The sequence below is a fragment of the Pagrus major genome, chromosome 9 (assembly GCF_040436345.1).
Source record: "Pagrus major chromosome 9, Pma_NU_1.0".
Lineage (NCBI taxonomy): Eukaryota > Metazoa > Chordata > Actinopteri > Spariformes > Sparidae > Pagrus > Pagrus major.
The window spans coordinates 13,554,789-13,571,909 of NC_133223.1; the positions used below are offsets into that span (position 1 = coordinate 13,554,789).

The 17,121-nt window shown below is 39.4% G+C and overlaps 1 protein-coding gene across 1 annotated transcript; it reads left to right on the forward strand.

Annotated features, from left to right (window-relative positions):
• The first annotated feature begins 1,705 nt into the window (after window positions 1-1,705).
• slc9a2 (solute carrier family 9 member 2) lies at window positions 1,706-17,052 on the forward strand. Its single transcript, XM_073473659.1, has 13 exons — window positions 1,706-2,170; window positions 2,267-2,481; window positions 2,560-2,808; window positions 7,048-7,298; window positions 7,387-7,604; window positions 7,971-8,170; window positions 8,405-8,494; window positions 8,581-8,651; window positions 11,028-11,195; window positions 11,319-11,424; window positions 14,173-14,289; window positions 14,504-14,591; window positions 16,078-17,052. Exons 1-13 carry the CDS (start codon window positions 1,906-1,908, stop codon window positions 16,491-16,493), a joined length of 2,454 nt encoding a protein of 817 aa, XP_073329760.1. The 5' UTR covers window positions 1,706-1,905; the 3' UTR covers window positions 16,494-17,052.
• The last annotated feature ends 69 nt before the right edge of the window (window positions 17,053-17,121 follow it).

The window sequence follows — 17,121 nt, forward strand, 5'->3', positions numbered from 1 at the left end:
TAAAATAAACACACTCTTTCTTTTTTTACTCCACAAAACAACATCACAATGTGCTGCAAGGAACCCGGCAGGATCCTCATCAAAAAAATTGGCATGCAATGTAAAATGTACTGACGAAGCTGCTGCCACCTGTTTTGTTATATCTCGATTAAATATGCATTATCAGTGATTATCAGCCATATAGATATGGGTTAAAAGAGGCCTCCTACTCTAAATAGTAGGTTCAGAGGCCGGACATGCTCTATGGAGTCATTTAAAGTTTTTCTTCAGATGTTTTTAATATTTTAAAACGTGTTGTTTCGGAGAATGCTGCAAAGCTGTTTTGCTGTGAAGCTCCAGAAATGTTTTGTGGACTTTATTCGACTTTCCATTGGCAAGGAAGTGAGAAGTTGATGACTAAATTTTCATTTTTGGGTGGACTTACCTTTTGATACGTCAATAATTATAATTAATATAAGTATAAATAAGTATTTTGATGTTAGTACTTTCACTTAAGTAAGATTTTGAATGCAGGACTTTTACTTGTACTTGTATTTTTACACTGTGGTATTGAAATTTCACTGAAGTAAAAGATCTGAGCTCTTCCTCCACAATTGTAAAAATACAACAGAGTAAAAAAGTTAAGTATTTTCCTCCAAAGTATAGTGGATTAGAAGTAAAAAGGAGACGGCAATGGATGTACTCAAGTTCAGAGTAAGTAATCCACAATTTCACAAGGAGTAAAAGTACTCTTGTCTGAGAGTAATTGTCTTATCATATGGTTTTACTTCACATCTCTGCCTGGAGAAAAAACTCCAATCAGATTGTTAAAACATAGTGTGAGATTTTCTTTAAAGGGCAACCGGTAACATCCACCACAAGGTGGCGTAGCCTGCACACCAGACTCAACCTGTGCTTTAACCAGCTCTGACTTTCCTGATACAGACCTACAACTCTTTTCTCATTCTGTTTTTAACTTTATTTGCATTATTTCTATTCAGCTGGTTTTAATCCCTGCTTTTTATTATCATTATTATTATCAATAGTATCTTATTCCCCATCTTACTTTACATTGATTATGGCACTGTGTCCCTGTTTTTATGTCCATTCGATATCGTTTTTATACGAAGTACTTGGTGGTTATAATCTTTTTGCTGCTTTGAGCTTATTTCTTGTACAAAAGGATATATTCAAATAAAGATGCTTTTTGCTATTTCATCTTCGTATATTGTTTTATCTGGAAATGGGCTGTCACACTGAATACAGAATGAATCAGAGATGTCCAATGATGCTGTTAACACCTGTGTTGGCAGAATTCTGTTATTTTAATCTTTTGACATTGTATCATATTGAATTTAAGAGGTAAACTGGTTTTTGATACCTCACGTTTTCATCTGCCCTGTGATGGCAGTAAATCCATTAACCTTTTCGGTGTGTTATTCATAACCCACTTCAGATAAAACAAAGAAACTGTTTGGATTGCAAGTGAAAGTTGAAACTAGTGTCGCTCGGGAAACTGGTGTCACCGAAACTTAAAGAGTGGCCCCTGAATGGGCCGCAGACACAGCTCCACGCCCCACCCTCCTCTTATCGGCTCCAGGTGAGAGCCAATCGGAGCGGCGCGCGGGGCCGCACCCAGCCTGTATCGGAACTCGTGGACGCGCCGCAGGTAAACCACAGGTGTGTCGCCCCGCAGTTTGAAGGAGACCCAGCGGGAACACACAACTGTGAGCTGTGAAGAGAGTCCAATTAAGCTCAACACCGGTGGAGAAGAAGACGGAGGAGTGAGAACATGCGAGAACATTCATATTTTTAAGAGAAGAAGCTGAGTTTGACTTTTCCTCTTTTTCGCCTCAAGGTTGGATGGAGTGATTGATAATCACGTCAGATTGGATTACCGTGTGTGGGCTGTGGTTTTTGTGCGAGATGGATTTACACTTTTTTAGACGAGCAGGAGTGTTACTCCTTGTTTTCACTTTGTTAAGGCTTCTGCATGGCTCCAGAGGAGAGGTCCCATCCAGACCAACCGCCGGGGTCACGATTTTGCCCCCGATTAAGCCCGATGACGGCCCCCAGGCCTTTCCAGATGCGGAAAAGGCGAATTTACCAGTGTTTACAATGGATTACCCAAGAATACAGATCCCATTCGAAATCACTCTTTGGGTGCTGCTGGCTTCATTCGCAAAGATTGGTGAGTAACAGTAACAAATGCCCAAGTTGTCAATAAGAGGTGTGGATGCAGGTGAGTGCTTCTTTCTTCTTTCTCAACTAAACTCTCCTTCCTCAGGTTTCCATGTGTACCACAAGATCACCATCTGGGTGCCAGAGTCGTGCCTTCTCATCAGCATTGGTCTGATTGTGGGTGGCATCATGTTCTCTGTCCATGAGGAGCCTCCTGCTGTGCTCTCCAGCAATGTCTTCTTCCTCTACATGCTGCCCCCCATCGTCCTGGACTCTGGCTACTTCATGCCCACCAGGCCTTTCTTTGAGAACATCGGCACGGTCAGTTTCCTCAACAAGATACACCTTCTTGATCTCATGTAAGGACATTAATTTGAACTTTCCTGTCTGTGTCTGCAGGTGTTGTGGTTTGCAGTGGTGGGGACTCTGTGGAACAGCATCGGCATCGGCATGTCTCTGTTTGCCATATGCCAGATCGAGGCGTTTGGTGTGCAGGACATCAACCTGCAGGAGAACCTGCTGTTTGCCACCATCATCTCAGCTGTGGACCCTGTGGCCGTGCTGAGCGTGTTCGAGGACGTGTCTGTGAACGAGCAGCTCTACATCGTGGTGTTTGGGGAATGCCTCTTCAATGATGCTGTCACTGTGGTGAGTAGCCTGAGATAGAGACTATAAGAGTGTGTTTGATTTTGTGGGATTTGTAGGCATTAGTTGCACTTAAACTAGAGCTGAGACTTGCTGCAACATGCTGGCCTGCTTTGGATGCCTCAGGGCTGCTGCTTGTTATGAAAACATGCCGAGCGAGGTGCCATCACTAGTGGCATCGTTTGGGGCAATGGGGTGTATTTCAGTAACCAAATACACCTTTTGTCAGTTTAGTTTAGCACAAAATAAGGATACACACACATTCAATAAATAAGACAGTAGTCACAGTGCAGGACAGGAAAGAAGCCTAAAAAGCCTTACTCAGCGTCCTCCCTCTATTCAAACAAATAGAAAAATGATGTTGTTGTTCATCAAAAACAAAATAAGCAACACATTGCTTGAATAATGAACACAAAGCACAAGCAAACACTGTGAAAACTAAAATAAGTAGATACGTTCAGCCAACATAAGCATTTTACGCTGGTTTAAAAGTGCACTATGTAGTTTTGGGGAAGAGATTTTAATCAGAAGATAAAGATCTCCATTGACTGATTTGTTTTTTTTTAAGCTGAATAAACCAACTGACCTTAAAGGACAACTCAGCTTCATACTGTTTTACTTTGTTTATATTTGGCGGACCCTGCCACCTTTCCAGCTTCAAACAGTGTTCTGGGGACCTTATTTTCCTCTGAGAACAGCTTGTTTATTCAGTTATGGAAAAATTAAACATTTCTCAGTTTGTATTATTACCTCATTAATATTGTAAATATTAAAATTCTGTGTTCGAATTTCTTCAAAACTACATAGTGCACCTTTAAAGATGAAATAGGGTGGGGTGATATGGGCTTAAAATAGTATGACAATATTTTAGGCTATATTGAAATCTTCTCAAAAGCACTTCATAAATGCTTGGACTGGGCAACAAAATCAAGTTTCACAATATTTTTACAGTTTTGTTGGGCGGCTCTCGTACCAGGATAACGATTATAAAATCAGTTTATTGCCCAGCCCTATTTTCACTCATTAAACACAAAATAAAACAAACAATACATAGTGTAAACGATATATATACAAAAAACCCACAAGCAAACAAACAATAGGAAAAAAAAAGAAAGAAAGAAAATGCAAAGAAAAACAAACAAACCTAGAGTTAGTAGATATGTACAACCAACAGAAAGATTTTATTGTATGGTTCAAGATAAAATGAAAAAATATTTGAACTTTAATCTAAATGCTGTCACAGATAACGATTTCAGTAAAATATTTAATAAATTTCATTATTGTGGGACTTTTTGAATTTGACAAAAAAAACAACCCAAACAAACCATGTCCAGATGTGCTACAATAAGGTGGAAATCATTCTTTAGCCTTGTTGAATATGAGCGGATATCTGATGATAAAATCAAAAGAATATGAAAAGTATCTGGAAGATCTTGCTTGCAATAAACATAAACAAGCATGTTTAAAAGACATGGGCAACAGTGAGTATATCCTAAAAACAGATGGATGGATCTTGTCTGTTCAAATGTGAAATCATTCTCAAATTACATGTAATTCAGGGAGATAATATTGATAAGTAGCCACCCCTACAGTGCTGCAGTAGCTGACATAGGGACAAATGAGACTATAATAGAGTTAAATGAGAAGAAGAAGGTAAAAGGGTTATTAAAGGTTTATTTATTTGTCTAAGCTTGTAAAACGAAACTGAGTTTGAGTTATGTTACGTAAGAGAAAAAAAAACAGAATAAACTGTTTTATACAGTTGGGTGCAGAGGATGAGGAGAGAAACTGCTCAATAGTCTCGTGGTATGGCAGCGGATACTTCTGTATCTTTTGCCAGAACGAAAAAAATGTCAAGTTTCATTTTTATTTGTCATTCTACAACAAACTGAAAGTTGCATACCCTTTATGTTACACAAGACAAAACATTTTTAAGATGTAGTATGAGGAGTCTCACAGCCTGAGGAAAGAAGCTGCTCCGTAGTCTGTCTCTTGCTAGACGGCAGCAGGGTGAACAGACTGTAGTTTTAATATACCAAGGTACACTCAAAGACAAAGACCAACAAAACTATAAAGCAAATGAAAAATATCTACTGCCCAGGTTATTTTATACAGACCTGAGGGCAGCGTTTTGCTCTACACATCAGAATCACACATATATTTAATTATGGAGCCTCTTCTAACTCCACCTACCAGTCAAGGCCCAGTTTGGTCCCTTTTAATTTCAAGACTGCTATTATATGAAATAGAAGATCGAGTTTCATGTGTCCGAAGCTTTTCTATTCTCTCTCTAAAGGCTCAGCTCAGGTTTCTCCAGATACTGAACTATTTTGTTCACTCTCTTCTGGGTTAGTGTGCATGTATGAGAACATAATGCGTGGGAGGCAACGGCTGTGATCTGGCAAGATGGCCAAAGAGAGATGTGACTCAAAAACGGAAGTGAAGGAATGTTTTTAAAGACACATAAAACAGATGTGTCCTCAGACCTGAGCACTATACTTTTTGAAAGCTTGTTTACTTAGATGTCGCCGAACCAGTTTGTGAGGTCACTTTTGCATTCGGCTGTATGGGAGGAGTTAACACACTCACAGGATTGTTTGAAATTTGACAGAAGCGAGCTCTACTCAAATTTCCCCCCTCGCCCTCTTTTTATTGTGCTTAAACACACCTTCCTACTTAACCCACCTACCTACATTAAGTTGTCCTTACCTTTGGTGTGGCGAGCCTTTTGTTTAGTACACAGTAGCAGAGCTGGAAAGTGCAGACAAACATTTACTCAGGAGACTGGGTAAGCCCAGGCGTGGTCTGTACAGAGAGCCTCGTGTTGCAGATTTCATCAAACACGATATAATATTTGCAAAAAAGTGCAAGTGCTTCTGATGAGCACTACATTCACTAATTGGCTGAGTAACAGTGCCAGGTTATCATCTGTATCCTCGATATGCAAATTTCAAACAGGGAACTGGTGTTGTCTTACTCTGCACGCAGATCTGCTTTCGATAAATGTTAATAAAAAAATGGTCCAATCAGTTCCTGGTTGGCTTGTTTCTGATCTTTCAGAGGCTTGTTAACCCTGGTGTTTGACCAGCTTTCAGGTTCTGTGTTTATCTCATAAACAACCAATCCAAAACCAACAATGGATTTATCCCACTAACAGGTGTTGTCTGTGTAACCAGCACCTGACATAGTGCATTCTGCTGTGCCGTAGAGTTTCACTGAGTGACTTCAATGAGACACAGTGCGCATTGGATGCATTTGATGCATTTGGCAGCTGCCTCTCTCTGTCCGTAGTCACCACTCTGTGGCATCAATAATTATTAGGACAAGTGGTCCACAGCAAAAGGTGAAATAGAGAACTTTTATCAAAGTTTTTGAAAGTTGAAACAACAATGAAAGATATAGCGTTGGCCACTTTGATTGTAATTTATAGTGATTGCAGTTTGGTCATTGATTGACAATGAGAATAAAAAAGTTTTAAACTGGGGGGTCGGAGGTGTAATGTCCATCCTTTGTGGGGATCCTTAACCTGAAAAAGTTTGGGAATACTCAGTTAAATCTATAATAATATATCAAAATTGTTATGTTATTCATAAATGCAGTGCTTGTTGGGTCAAATTAATAAAGAACATAACAGAAAATGGAAATACTTAAGTAATGTAAATTGTACTTGGCTATATTCCATCACTGGTTGTTACATTTTTTAATTTTTAAGTATTTATATGTATGAAGGACTTTTTTTAACACTGTTCCTGTGGGAAACTTGATCCTGCATAGTAGCAATTTGCTAGTAAACATTAAGACTCTTTCCAAATGAGATACCACAACTTTCCTGCCAGTAAACTGTGACTGAGCGATTGTCTCTGAGCACCATAAAGTTCCACCTACTCTCCATCTAAAAGCTTCTCTCTTTCTCTCACACCTTTAATGGATTTTCGCAGAGGAAAGATTGAAGGAAAACGTTGCCCTTGTTCATTGTCAGAGTCAAAGGCAGAACAGAAAGTTGCTCTGGTAAAAGCTCCTTCTCTGTGAGTCACTCAGTGTGCTTGTTGAAATGAGATTATCAAATTGCAAACAGTGCCGAGTAAATATTTCAATAAATCACTGTTATCTGCAACTGTGTCATTAGAGGCCGCAGCCCCTGACACCACCCATGACCTCTCACACTGGTGTGTGTGTGCACATGCATGCGTACAAAGCTGCACTGTGTGTCTGCATGTGTTAACATGTGCGCAATGTTTTTAGGTGCTGTACAACATGTTCAACTTTGTGGCGGAGATGCCGGTAGTGGAGCCGGTGGATGTGTTCCTGGGGGTTGCGAGGTTCTTCGTGGTCGGGCTCGGTGGGATGGGTTTCGGCATCCTGTTCGGCTTCGTGGCCGCCTTCACCACGAGATTCACCTCCAAGGTCCGAGAAATCGAGCCGCTCTTCATATTCATGTACAGCTACCTGGCCTATCTGGTGGCCGAGCTCTTCGCCATCTCGTCCATCATGGCGTGAGTAGATTTTAACATTTTTCCAGGTACAGTTTCAACGCTGAAAGAACACATGAGAAAGACGGCTGTTCTTTATGTTTTTCTGCAGCATCGTGACCTGCGCCCTCACCATGAAGTACTACGTGGAGGAAAATGTTTCCCAGCGTTCCTGCACAACCATCCGCCATGTGGTCAAGATGCTCGGCTCCATCTCCGAGACCCTCATCTTCTTCTTCCTGGGAGTGGTCACCATAACAACAGAGCACGAGTGGAACTGGGGCTACATCCTGTTCACACTGCTGTTTGCTTTTATATGGAGAGGTCTGGGTAAGGAGAGGGCAGGGGGTATCTGGGTCGTGGTGGAGGTCAGGTTTTGTTTGAGTCGGCTTCTGTTGGTTTTGTTGAAGGATTAAAGGTGCCTTGTGGAGTTTTTGACCACTAGTGCCATTTTTACAACAAAATGTGCGTGTATATGCAGGTTTTCAAACATAAGTTATGAGTGAACGGTAGAATTTTGCATCATAACACCAAAACATTGAGCTGTAACATGCTCCAAAGCTTGTAACTGAAATCATCTGTGGGTTCACGACTACAAGCAACTCTTTCACGATACGCATTGACACTTAAAAAATATTTAATGCAGTTTTAAACTTAACTAAAACATGATGACATTTTTCTACCCTGCCTTTCCAGGTGTCTTGGTGCTGACTCAGATCATTAACCCTTTCCGCACCATCCCATTCAACATGAAAGATCAGTTTGGTCTGGCCTATGGCGGCCTGCGAGGTGCAATTTCATTCGCCCTGGCCTTCACTCTTCCTGATAACATTGGCCGCAAGCAGCTCTTCGTCACTGCCACCATTGCTATCATCCTCTTCACTGTCTTTCTTCAGGTAAGAGAGTGTCCGCATGGTTACATTCAACACATTGTACACAGCTGTTTGATGTGAATCACTTGTCATTCTAGCTCATATTAGTGTGATACACAGTATATATGAGTGTTTTTGAAGTCGCTATAAGAGAGAAACAGACAAGTTTAATCTTTATATATGGATGATGCCCATTCTTGTCATGTTATTTTTCTGGTTCTGCAGAATTTCTGATCTCTCTGCCTCATCTCTCCACAGGGCATCAGCATTCGACCTTTGATTGAGTTCATCAACGTCCGCAGAACAAACCGCAATCTTGACACCATTAACGTAGAGGTTCACTGCAGGGTAAGCTGCTAATTGAAATTGTTGTAAATGTGGCTGACAGTGTGGTTTATGCATACATTTCTAAACTGGTCTCCCTTTGCTCTCAGCTCATGGAGCACACCATAGCTGGCATAGAGGACCTCTGTGGACAGTGGAGCCACTTCTACTGGAAGGACAAGTAAGAGTCTGCTTATCAAACAAAACACTTTTACTTTATACTCATGCACAGTCATGATCTGCAAAATGTCGCATGGCTGACTCCATTTTAAAGTAGTCACTAGCTCATGTTGTTAAGTTTAAGGAGAAAGAATCTGCAGTGAAACTGGAGGATTGATGTCAGTTTTAGTTTACCTGCTCTCAGTTTCTCTCTTTGTGGTTTTGTTTGACAATGCTATTGTTCGCTCTGGGACTGTGTGGGAATGTTGACAGCCAGTTAGACACTGGAGTCGTGTTCAGCTTCCGGCATCAGCAGTTTACTTCATTCCTCTTAGCCTTGTATGTTAATGTACATACTTTCATTAAATTAATGTGTTATGTTACACATTTTGTGTTTTGAAACACCTGCTGAGACTATCTATCTAAAAACAACTCTTCTTTTTCCTCCCTCTGTGATTAGTTTACTTAAAATCTAAAGATTTCTTCACCTTTTTTGTGAAAAACCCAACTTAGGTTGTAACACTGCGTAGAGGATATGGACAGTTTCTGATGCATTTTTTGAGTTTTGTTAATGTGCACCATATATGGTCAAATATGGACTATATATATCACAAGGACATATTTTGTACTTAGATACCAGATACATTTTGTTTTTCGCATGTATGTGTCCAAATATGACCTTATTTCATTTCTGAAAATATCTGAACGTGATATTTTTCTAGAAAACAAATTGTAGTAATAGTATAAATGTCTACAGTATCTGGGATGACATGAACTCCAGATTCTAGTGGTTTGAAAATGATCAATTTCTGGCAGTTTGGTTTCCTCCGAACATGAAATCTGTGTCTCCCACAATCAGAGAGTATTACTATGGATATCATCATATTTAGATCATATCTTGTGATATTTAGCCAATAATATTCTTGGTATGCAGTTGTTATAAACCTACAATATGTCATAAGCCCAGTGATATATAATAGTCAGTGTTTACTTAATATTAAGTCATGTAAACGGATCTATATATCTCTGTTATATAATTTACATTTTATGTATTCTGGTAAGAATCAATGGTACTTTATAGAACTACATTTTTAAAGCAGCTTCCTCTATAATCCAAAACATGTTGTATAGAATATGATGTTTAATACACCGTTATGTTACTGACATACATACAGTATAAAAAAACGTAGTATTGTACACAATCTGCATCATAGTGTCCATACTCAAGTACAATATTAACACTTTGAGCAGATCAAATACTTACATACAAAGCTTAAATATTGTACATGTTTATTTATGTATGTATTTTGATTTCTATCGAGGGCTGACACACTTTCCTCCTCTAACCTCTGTTTTTACTTGTCTCTTCACGACTTTTTTTCTCTCCAGTGTTCTTTCTCTTCCTCATGTTGACACATTCCTCATGCTTGTCTTGTCAGACGGGTTCCTCAAGTCTCAGAATGCAGATTTTTAACAAGTCAAAACAAGCTGTGCGCTCGACTGCACAGAGACACACAGAGCCGTTAGAAATTGTTAAGACAGTGACATAATTGTTTTGGCTTTGTACCAAGGTACACTGCATTTACAATGGAGCAATGACTGACTGTGAAAGAAAAGTCTACTCTGTAATGAAATTTCTACAAAATACAATCAGACTAATTCATCCTGTGCAGAGAAACTGAAGTGTCACAGCAGCAGAACTAGATGAACTGATATATATTATGGATAAGTAACTTTTAAAAACAAGAATACTATATAACCTTCTACTATACACAAAACCAAGTATATAAGCTAAAATAAAATGTGATATGTGCTATATGTGCCAACATAAATAGCAACTTAACTTAGGACACAAGGAAGATACATTTAAATTAAATGCAAAAATTGCACCTGAACAAATTGATGATGATTTTTAACTCGTCCATTTAGTTTCTGTCCTATAAAGTTAGTGGTTGTCCTCTAAAAAGGGCTAGAATTCTTACACCCTTCCTCAGATTTGCAACTCTCAAACTAAAGTTGCAGGTCTGTAATCTATGTTTTTCTTATTGTCAACAAATCCCATGAAAACACAAAAATCTACTGACTTAACCCCATCAACAAGAATTGTTTGTGTAGCCAAAGCCTGATATAATTAACTCCATTGTTGTCCAAACTATTAAAAACACATCAGTGAGCCACACCGCTGCACTCGCTGACATGTTCTTTATTAAGAACACGTTGTTGGTTTGAATCTTTTCAGAGCGTCTGTTGACAATAAGAATAATATATAATAACGCCAACCTTATTATCTAGCTGTCATTGTGTCCCTGTTATGATATTTTTCTTCCTGCACTGTACATGGCTGGATATTTTGCACACAAACTGATTCTTGTAATCCCATTACTTCTCTCCACGTCAGATTTATGAAGTTCAACAATCGAATCCTGCGGAGGATCCTGATCCGAGACAGCCGGGCAGAGTCTAGCATCGTGGCGCTGTACAAGAAGCTGGAGCTGCAGAATGCCATGGAGATCCTGGACACAGTGTCCGGAGACATCAGTGCTGCTCCATCCATCGTCTCTCTCTAGTATGAAACCTTCATTTCAGTCTCTGTGTTTTACTGTCACACCACCTCCTTATTGTCTGTTCAGATCAACGCTGTAGAGAAAATGATGTTTTCTGTAAATATCTGTTTTTGTCTGTCTTTTAGTGAGGAAAAGAAAAGCGCTGCTAAACCAAAGAAGAAGTTCAAGGCTGCTGACCTGAAGAACATGCATGACATCCTGTCCAAGAACATGTATAATATCAGGCAACGGGTGAGATACACCACTCTGTCAGCAGCTGCGTGCACACCACTCTGCTACATTTTTATTTTTACCAGGCAGTTTTTGATACTAAGTACTTATATTCAGGTTCCAATTGTCAGTACAGTATTGAGGTATTTGTACTCAACCTGACTCCATTTTATGGCTACTTTATACTTCTAATCTTCTACTCCATACATCAGACAGGTTGAAGTAGTAGTTACTTTTCAGATGATTATTTTTTATTAAAATACATAATATAAACTTATTAGATACAGTACATTGTAATTTTTTAGACCAGTGGGTTCCCTGACAGCTTTGGGCCCATTGTCAGATTTCACCTCTATACTTCGCACATTGTTTCATTTCAGCTGTTTAAGTCTTAAAGAGGTCAAAATATCCAATATTTCACAAAAATCGAAAGAATTAGAGAAAAATCGAAATAATTACCACAAATTTGTGCAGAAACTTAATTTGTCCCTCATCAATCATACCACCACCCATCAGATTTATCGGTAGTACTTAAGGTAATTAAGGTCTTTCTAATACGCATTAGTTAACAGGTAATAAGGCTCTTATAGACCGTATAACATGCATATAACAAGTGTTAGATTGTTGGCCTGGTAGCTGCAAAAAGCATAGTTAACTGTTAAAGTGCATAATCAAGCCTTTTATTAATATTCTTAAGCTGTCTATAAAAGATTAACAAGTTTCTTCTAAGTGCTTATGAATGTTATAATCTAACAATAAACATGTTTATGATGTCATTAATAACACTTATATAGTATTGATAAGGTTTATCATTGATATCATCCTGGTAGTCATCATAATATGTTGAAGCCCTTAAAATGTCATTAAAACACACTTGGAATAACTTAAGCTTAGATTTTTGTCAAGAAAAATAATTTTTTTTATTGCATGACTGATAGGACGCACGTCACATTTTCCTGAACATCCTTTTAACAAACAACTGTTCGGCAAACAAAGCTGGATAGTGATCAAGGAGATGGCAGTGAAAATTCAAGGTGTTGATCAGCGGACCAGACACCTCCCCCCGGCAGGTTCTGTAGGTGGGAACCTCATCTCCCTGTTGTTCTTTGTCGCCAGACAGCTTTTTCACGACCTACAATAAAATCTTATATTGACCCATCTCTAATTACCCATTAATCTTGTGATCCTTTTGAGGGGGCACAAATCCTAAAGTAAGAACCACCGGACTAAACTATATATAATGAAGTTAAAACTATCTCCACCTCGACTGCTACAGCAGTACTGTAAATACTGCTCACACACTGATGCATCAGTATTAACAATCTAATAATGTCAAACACAAAATCATCACGGGCCATTTCTGCAGATACTTTAAGTACATTTTAATGATAATACATATGCATGTTTACTTAAATAGTACTAATGCAGGACTTTTACGTATTATAGTGTATTTATTGTTGTGCTGGTCTCCAAATGCTTCCAGTCTTCATGCATTTGCGTTTTGCTGTTGTTTTAGTAAGCTTCCAGCTGCTTACAGCACATACAGTGGTGTGAAATCTGAACTCTTGTTTGTCTTGAATGGATCAAAAACAGTTGACCAAGCTGAAAATGTTCCAACTACTAAAATGAAGCCACATGCTTTTCTTTTAACAAATACACTAGTTGTGATTTCCCCTTTGTCTTTTTATATTTAAAGGCAGCAGCGGCTTGAAAAGACGAGAGCACAGCATCAAATTCTTTTACTTAAAATCATGTGAGCTGAGGCATATTTGTCTGTAATTGGCTGGAAGTTGAACAGTTGCCATTTTCATCCCTGAAACTGGAAAGATTGTTTTCTGTGACGCCTTGCTCAAACACAACGATGTGATGACTCCGAGCACTGAAACCGGGAGCTGTTTTGCATGGCCACAGACTGCGGTTGGCAGTACTTTTCCATTAGTGACATGACATCACCCTTTTAGAAAGCGCACGGAGACGCTTTGATGTTCAGACAAATAGGGAGCATGTGCTTCTGTTCTTGGGTAGACAAATTGTCTGATTATCTTGAAAGGTCCCTCTCTTCAGGTCTCTCACCCCTCTGCTCTGCACATGTAACAGTTCTGTCTCTGTCGCCTTCTGTCTGGTGTTGTGTTGTTTTTCTGACATCCTGAGCACTTAATTCAGGAAAATAGTCACATATTCCCTCTTAAAACTCCTATCACGTTAGAGTTGTTGAATTTAATCAGTGTTTACTCGTGTTTTTATTTATTTGTATCAGACGGGAATGCAAATTTCACTTTGAACAAAAGAGAATTAAATTAGTTCCTGTTCTCTTAGCCTGTTGACCTCTTGTGAAATAGAGAAGAGCATTTTTGTTTTCACAATGACAATGACAACCTTTACAGCGTTTGAAAGGCAGTTATGTTTGTTCGAACTATTAGCTGCAGGACAGAAAGAACTATGTTGACAATGATGGGTGCTCTGTGTGGAGGAAGTTAGTGTGGCTACTCCAAATAGAGACACGCAGACCCTTACAGCTCAGACAGGTGTGGCCGGTTTTGGTTGAGTTATCTGAGCTTTAAAGAATGCTGTCTCCCCTCAAAGCATCTTAATGGCCTCTTTTGTCTCAGCCTTTGTCAGCGAGGTTAGCGACCCAAAGGTTGAAGCATTGTGACTACCTGTGGGCTGACTTTATTACAGATGAAAAACGTCCAAAATGGTGGAGCCTGCTGTGTGATGTTGTGTGTTTAAATGTTGTGTCTTTAATAACGTTTTGTTTTTTTAAACCAGACGGTGGCATTCAGAGGCAAGCATGCCGTTCCCAATGATAATCAATCAAGGGAGATACTGATCAGACGTCACGCCAGCATCCGTCGAAGCCTCCGACCTGGCAGCTTTCAGACAACGGTAAGCAGGAATACTTGAAGTATTATACATCTTTTTCTACATGCAGTATGTTCTCAGGATTGGATCTCATTAGAAAAGGGTTGATTATCTCTTGACTACACTGAGATGAGAGAAACCAAATCAAACATAAGTTTCACTTTCTTTATCCCACCCCTTGTTCATCATTCTTCCTTTTCTCTGTCATTCTGCTGCTTTGTTCCCATGTTTTTCTTAGGTGGTGCCCAAATCTCAGAAGTATTTCTCTCTTCCTGCTGGGAAAAGTCTGGATTCTAAGTTTCCTCCTGGGAGGCTGAGCTACACAGGTAAGACTCTTAAACCACCAACCCCTTAACATCTAATGTTCCCCTTTAATTTCACTTTAAACTGGCAATAGACAAGGTTTCTGCTTCAACATATCATTAAGACGTAGGTTTTGATTGCACAATGTAACAACAATAGAATAATGATCATCAACGTTCACTTTTTTGTCTGCTTTCACATCTCCATTAGGGACTAAATGAATGAATAAACCTACATTTTGTTCTCTGTTGTTGGTAGTTGCTACTCTGAGGAAACCGAAAGCAATCCAGTTTGTCTTTGCGATAATGATGCCAACAGTAATACCACTTTGAAAGGGGGATAAGCTGCCAACTTTAAGTAGATAAAGCTTTTGACTGTAACTCGCAGCCCTTTTCAGCAAATGGAACTTGCTCAGGTGTTAATTTGTGGAACTTAAACCTGCAGTGTTGAACTTTTGTCTCCCCCTTGTGGCAGGTTTCTCTGCCATAAACTCCACATAGTTGCTGTAGCACCTCCCCTCTTCAGTTCAAAAAATTTTGACAAAAATGTAGCTACAGGTGAGCCAGTGTAAAGTGTCTCCACAGACACCTCATTTAAAAACTCTGGTAAAATACTGAGAGATGTATCTGTACAGGCCTAATCAGCAATGCGTGAACTCATTTGGGAATGACTTGAATGTAAAAGACGTTCATTTGCATGTAAAAGTTCTGTACTCCAGCTTTAAGACTCGACAACTATTGTCAACTATTGAATGGACTACCATGAAATTCATATTGCTCATAGGATTAAACATTCTGACTTTGGTGATCCCGAGTTTACCTTAATCGTATTGTATTTGTTTAAGATTGAACTATCTAAACAACTATTACACAGATTGTTAAAAATGTAGCCTTTTCTTTTATATATTTTCTTTTTCTATATGTATAACTTTTGTCTTCCCCTGACTTCTCTTTGGTGCTACATCAGGTAAAAAAGTTTTTATTTATCCAGTACTCCAATACTCATGACCAAATACCTGCAAAACACATTCCCATCTGCCTCAGCTGTACTGCACTACTGTTTAGTGCCAATTACCAAACATTTACTAGACATTAGTATGTTAGCATTGTCAATGTAAGCATGCTAATGTTACCATTTAGATCTAAGCTGTGACTAAGTACAGCCTTACAGCTGTAGATAACAAATGGAAATATTTTCTGTATCATTTTTCATATTTTCCAAAAAACTCAGCCTCACATGTTTAGTATCTTTGCGATCTCTCCACCAGAATTTCAAATAAAGTTATGTAGTTTTGAACATTGTATGATTGCATGACACAAGTTGTGATGACTGATCCACCGGCAGGCCAGTGAGGTCTGAAATTTAATTCTGTACCCACATTTTCTCATCAAGGACCTTTCCATTGTTTTTTACACACAGTTATAATATAATATAATATTAAATATAATGTGGTGTGATGTCATGATAAAATTAACTTAATTTCTTTATCATTTTCTCCACGTGTCTTAGATGAACAGGAAACAATGTCCGAGGTGGCGTACCCCTCCAGTCGCTCGCGGTTTCAGCAGCCTGCACGCTCCTCCTCCAGAGCCATGATGCCTCTGCGCAGGTTGGACACCCTACAAGAGGCGCCCTCTGTTGACACGCTGGATGAAAACACAGGCCGGACAGGACGTGGCATGTCCAGAACAAAGTCCTCCTCCAGTGATTCCCGCGTTCCTGCCCCTCGCCGTCACCTCCATCCCTCCGCTGACAGCGACAGCGGCTCAGTGGATAATTTAAAAAATGGGCAACATGAAGTGGAGGAGGAGGAGGAGGGGCAGCAGCCTGTGTCTCCACCTCCAGCCTGGGCTGCTGAACCCAGAGACAACGCAGCACAAAACCCTCTGCTCAGACGACCTCAGTGGAACCCGAAGAGGATGTAAAAGAGTCCCTGGGCTCTCAGAAAGCAGCTGGACTGCCACAGACTGAGTCTCAGGATCTCAAGCAGCTCCAGGGACTCTACATAAAGCTGGAGGTCCCTTCATTTCTTATTAGAGGTGAACCACCTTCCAAATGAGCCAAACTGGACACTCATACATTGAAGTCCGAAGCCAGAGTTCAGTGCACTATAGTGAAGAAACTGAACTGTCATTGACAGACTTTGTAGTTATTTCAACCACATTCACATCAATGTGATTTTAAATGTTTCATCTTCCCGCATGAGCTTTTAAAAGTTCAGACAAGTTTATTTAAACTATTTTATTTTGAATTATTTCTTAATCCTTAGATGTATATATGATACTTTTTTGTATTTAATTGCCTATTGTGTGTATGACAGTCGTATGATTGATGACAAGGTTTTGTGTATAGGCCATATTAGTTTAACATGAGGAACTATTGCTGTGTAGTACAAAGTACTCTGGAAGCATTTTGTGTGTCTGTTACGCTGATGGACCTAAATCTGGGCCCAGTTCATTTTCTTTTGTAATAAATTTTTTGTTGTTGAAAGCTGTTGTCAAGCACTCTCAATTACACCTCTGATACAATGTAGGTTTTTAAATGTGACACTGA

Bases quoted from the DNA above. Each gene is read 5' to 3' on its own strand.
- slc9a2 (XM_073473659.1), top strand. From the start codon at position 1,906: ATGGATTTACACTTTTTTAGACGAGCAGGAGTGTTACTCCTTGTTTTC. The intron at 2,482-2,559 runs GTCAGTTTCCTC...CTGTGTCTGCAG, and splicing joins TCTTTGAGAACATCGGCACG to GTGTTGTGGTTTGCAGTGGT. The intron at 11,425-14,172 runs GTGAGATACACC...TTTTTAAACCAG, and splicing joins TGTATAATATCAGGCAACGG to ACGGTGGCATTCAGAGGCAA.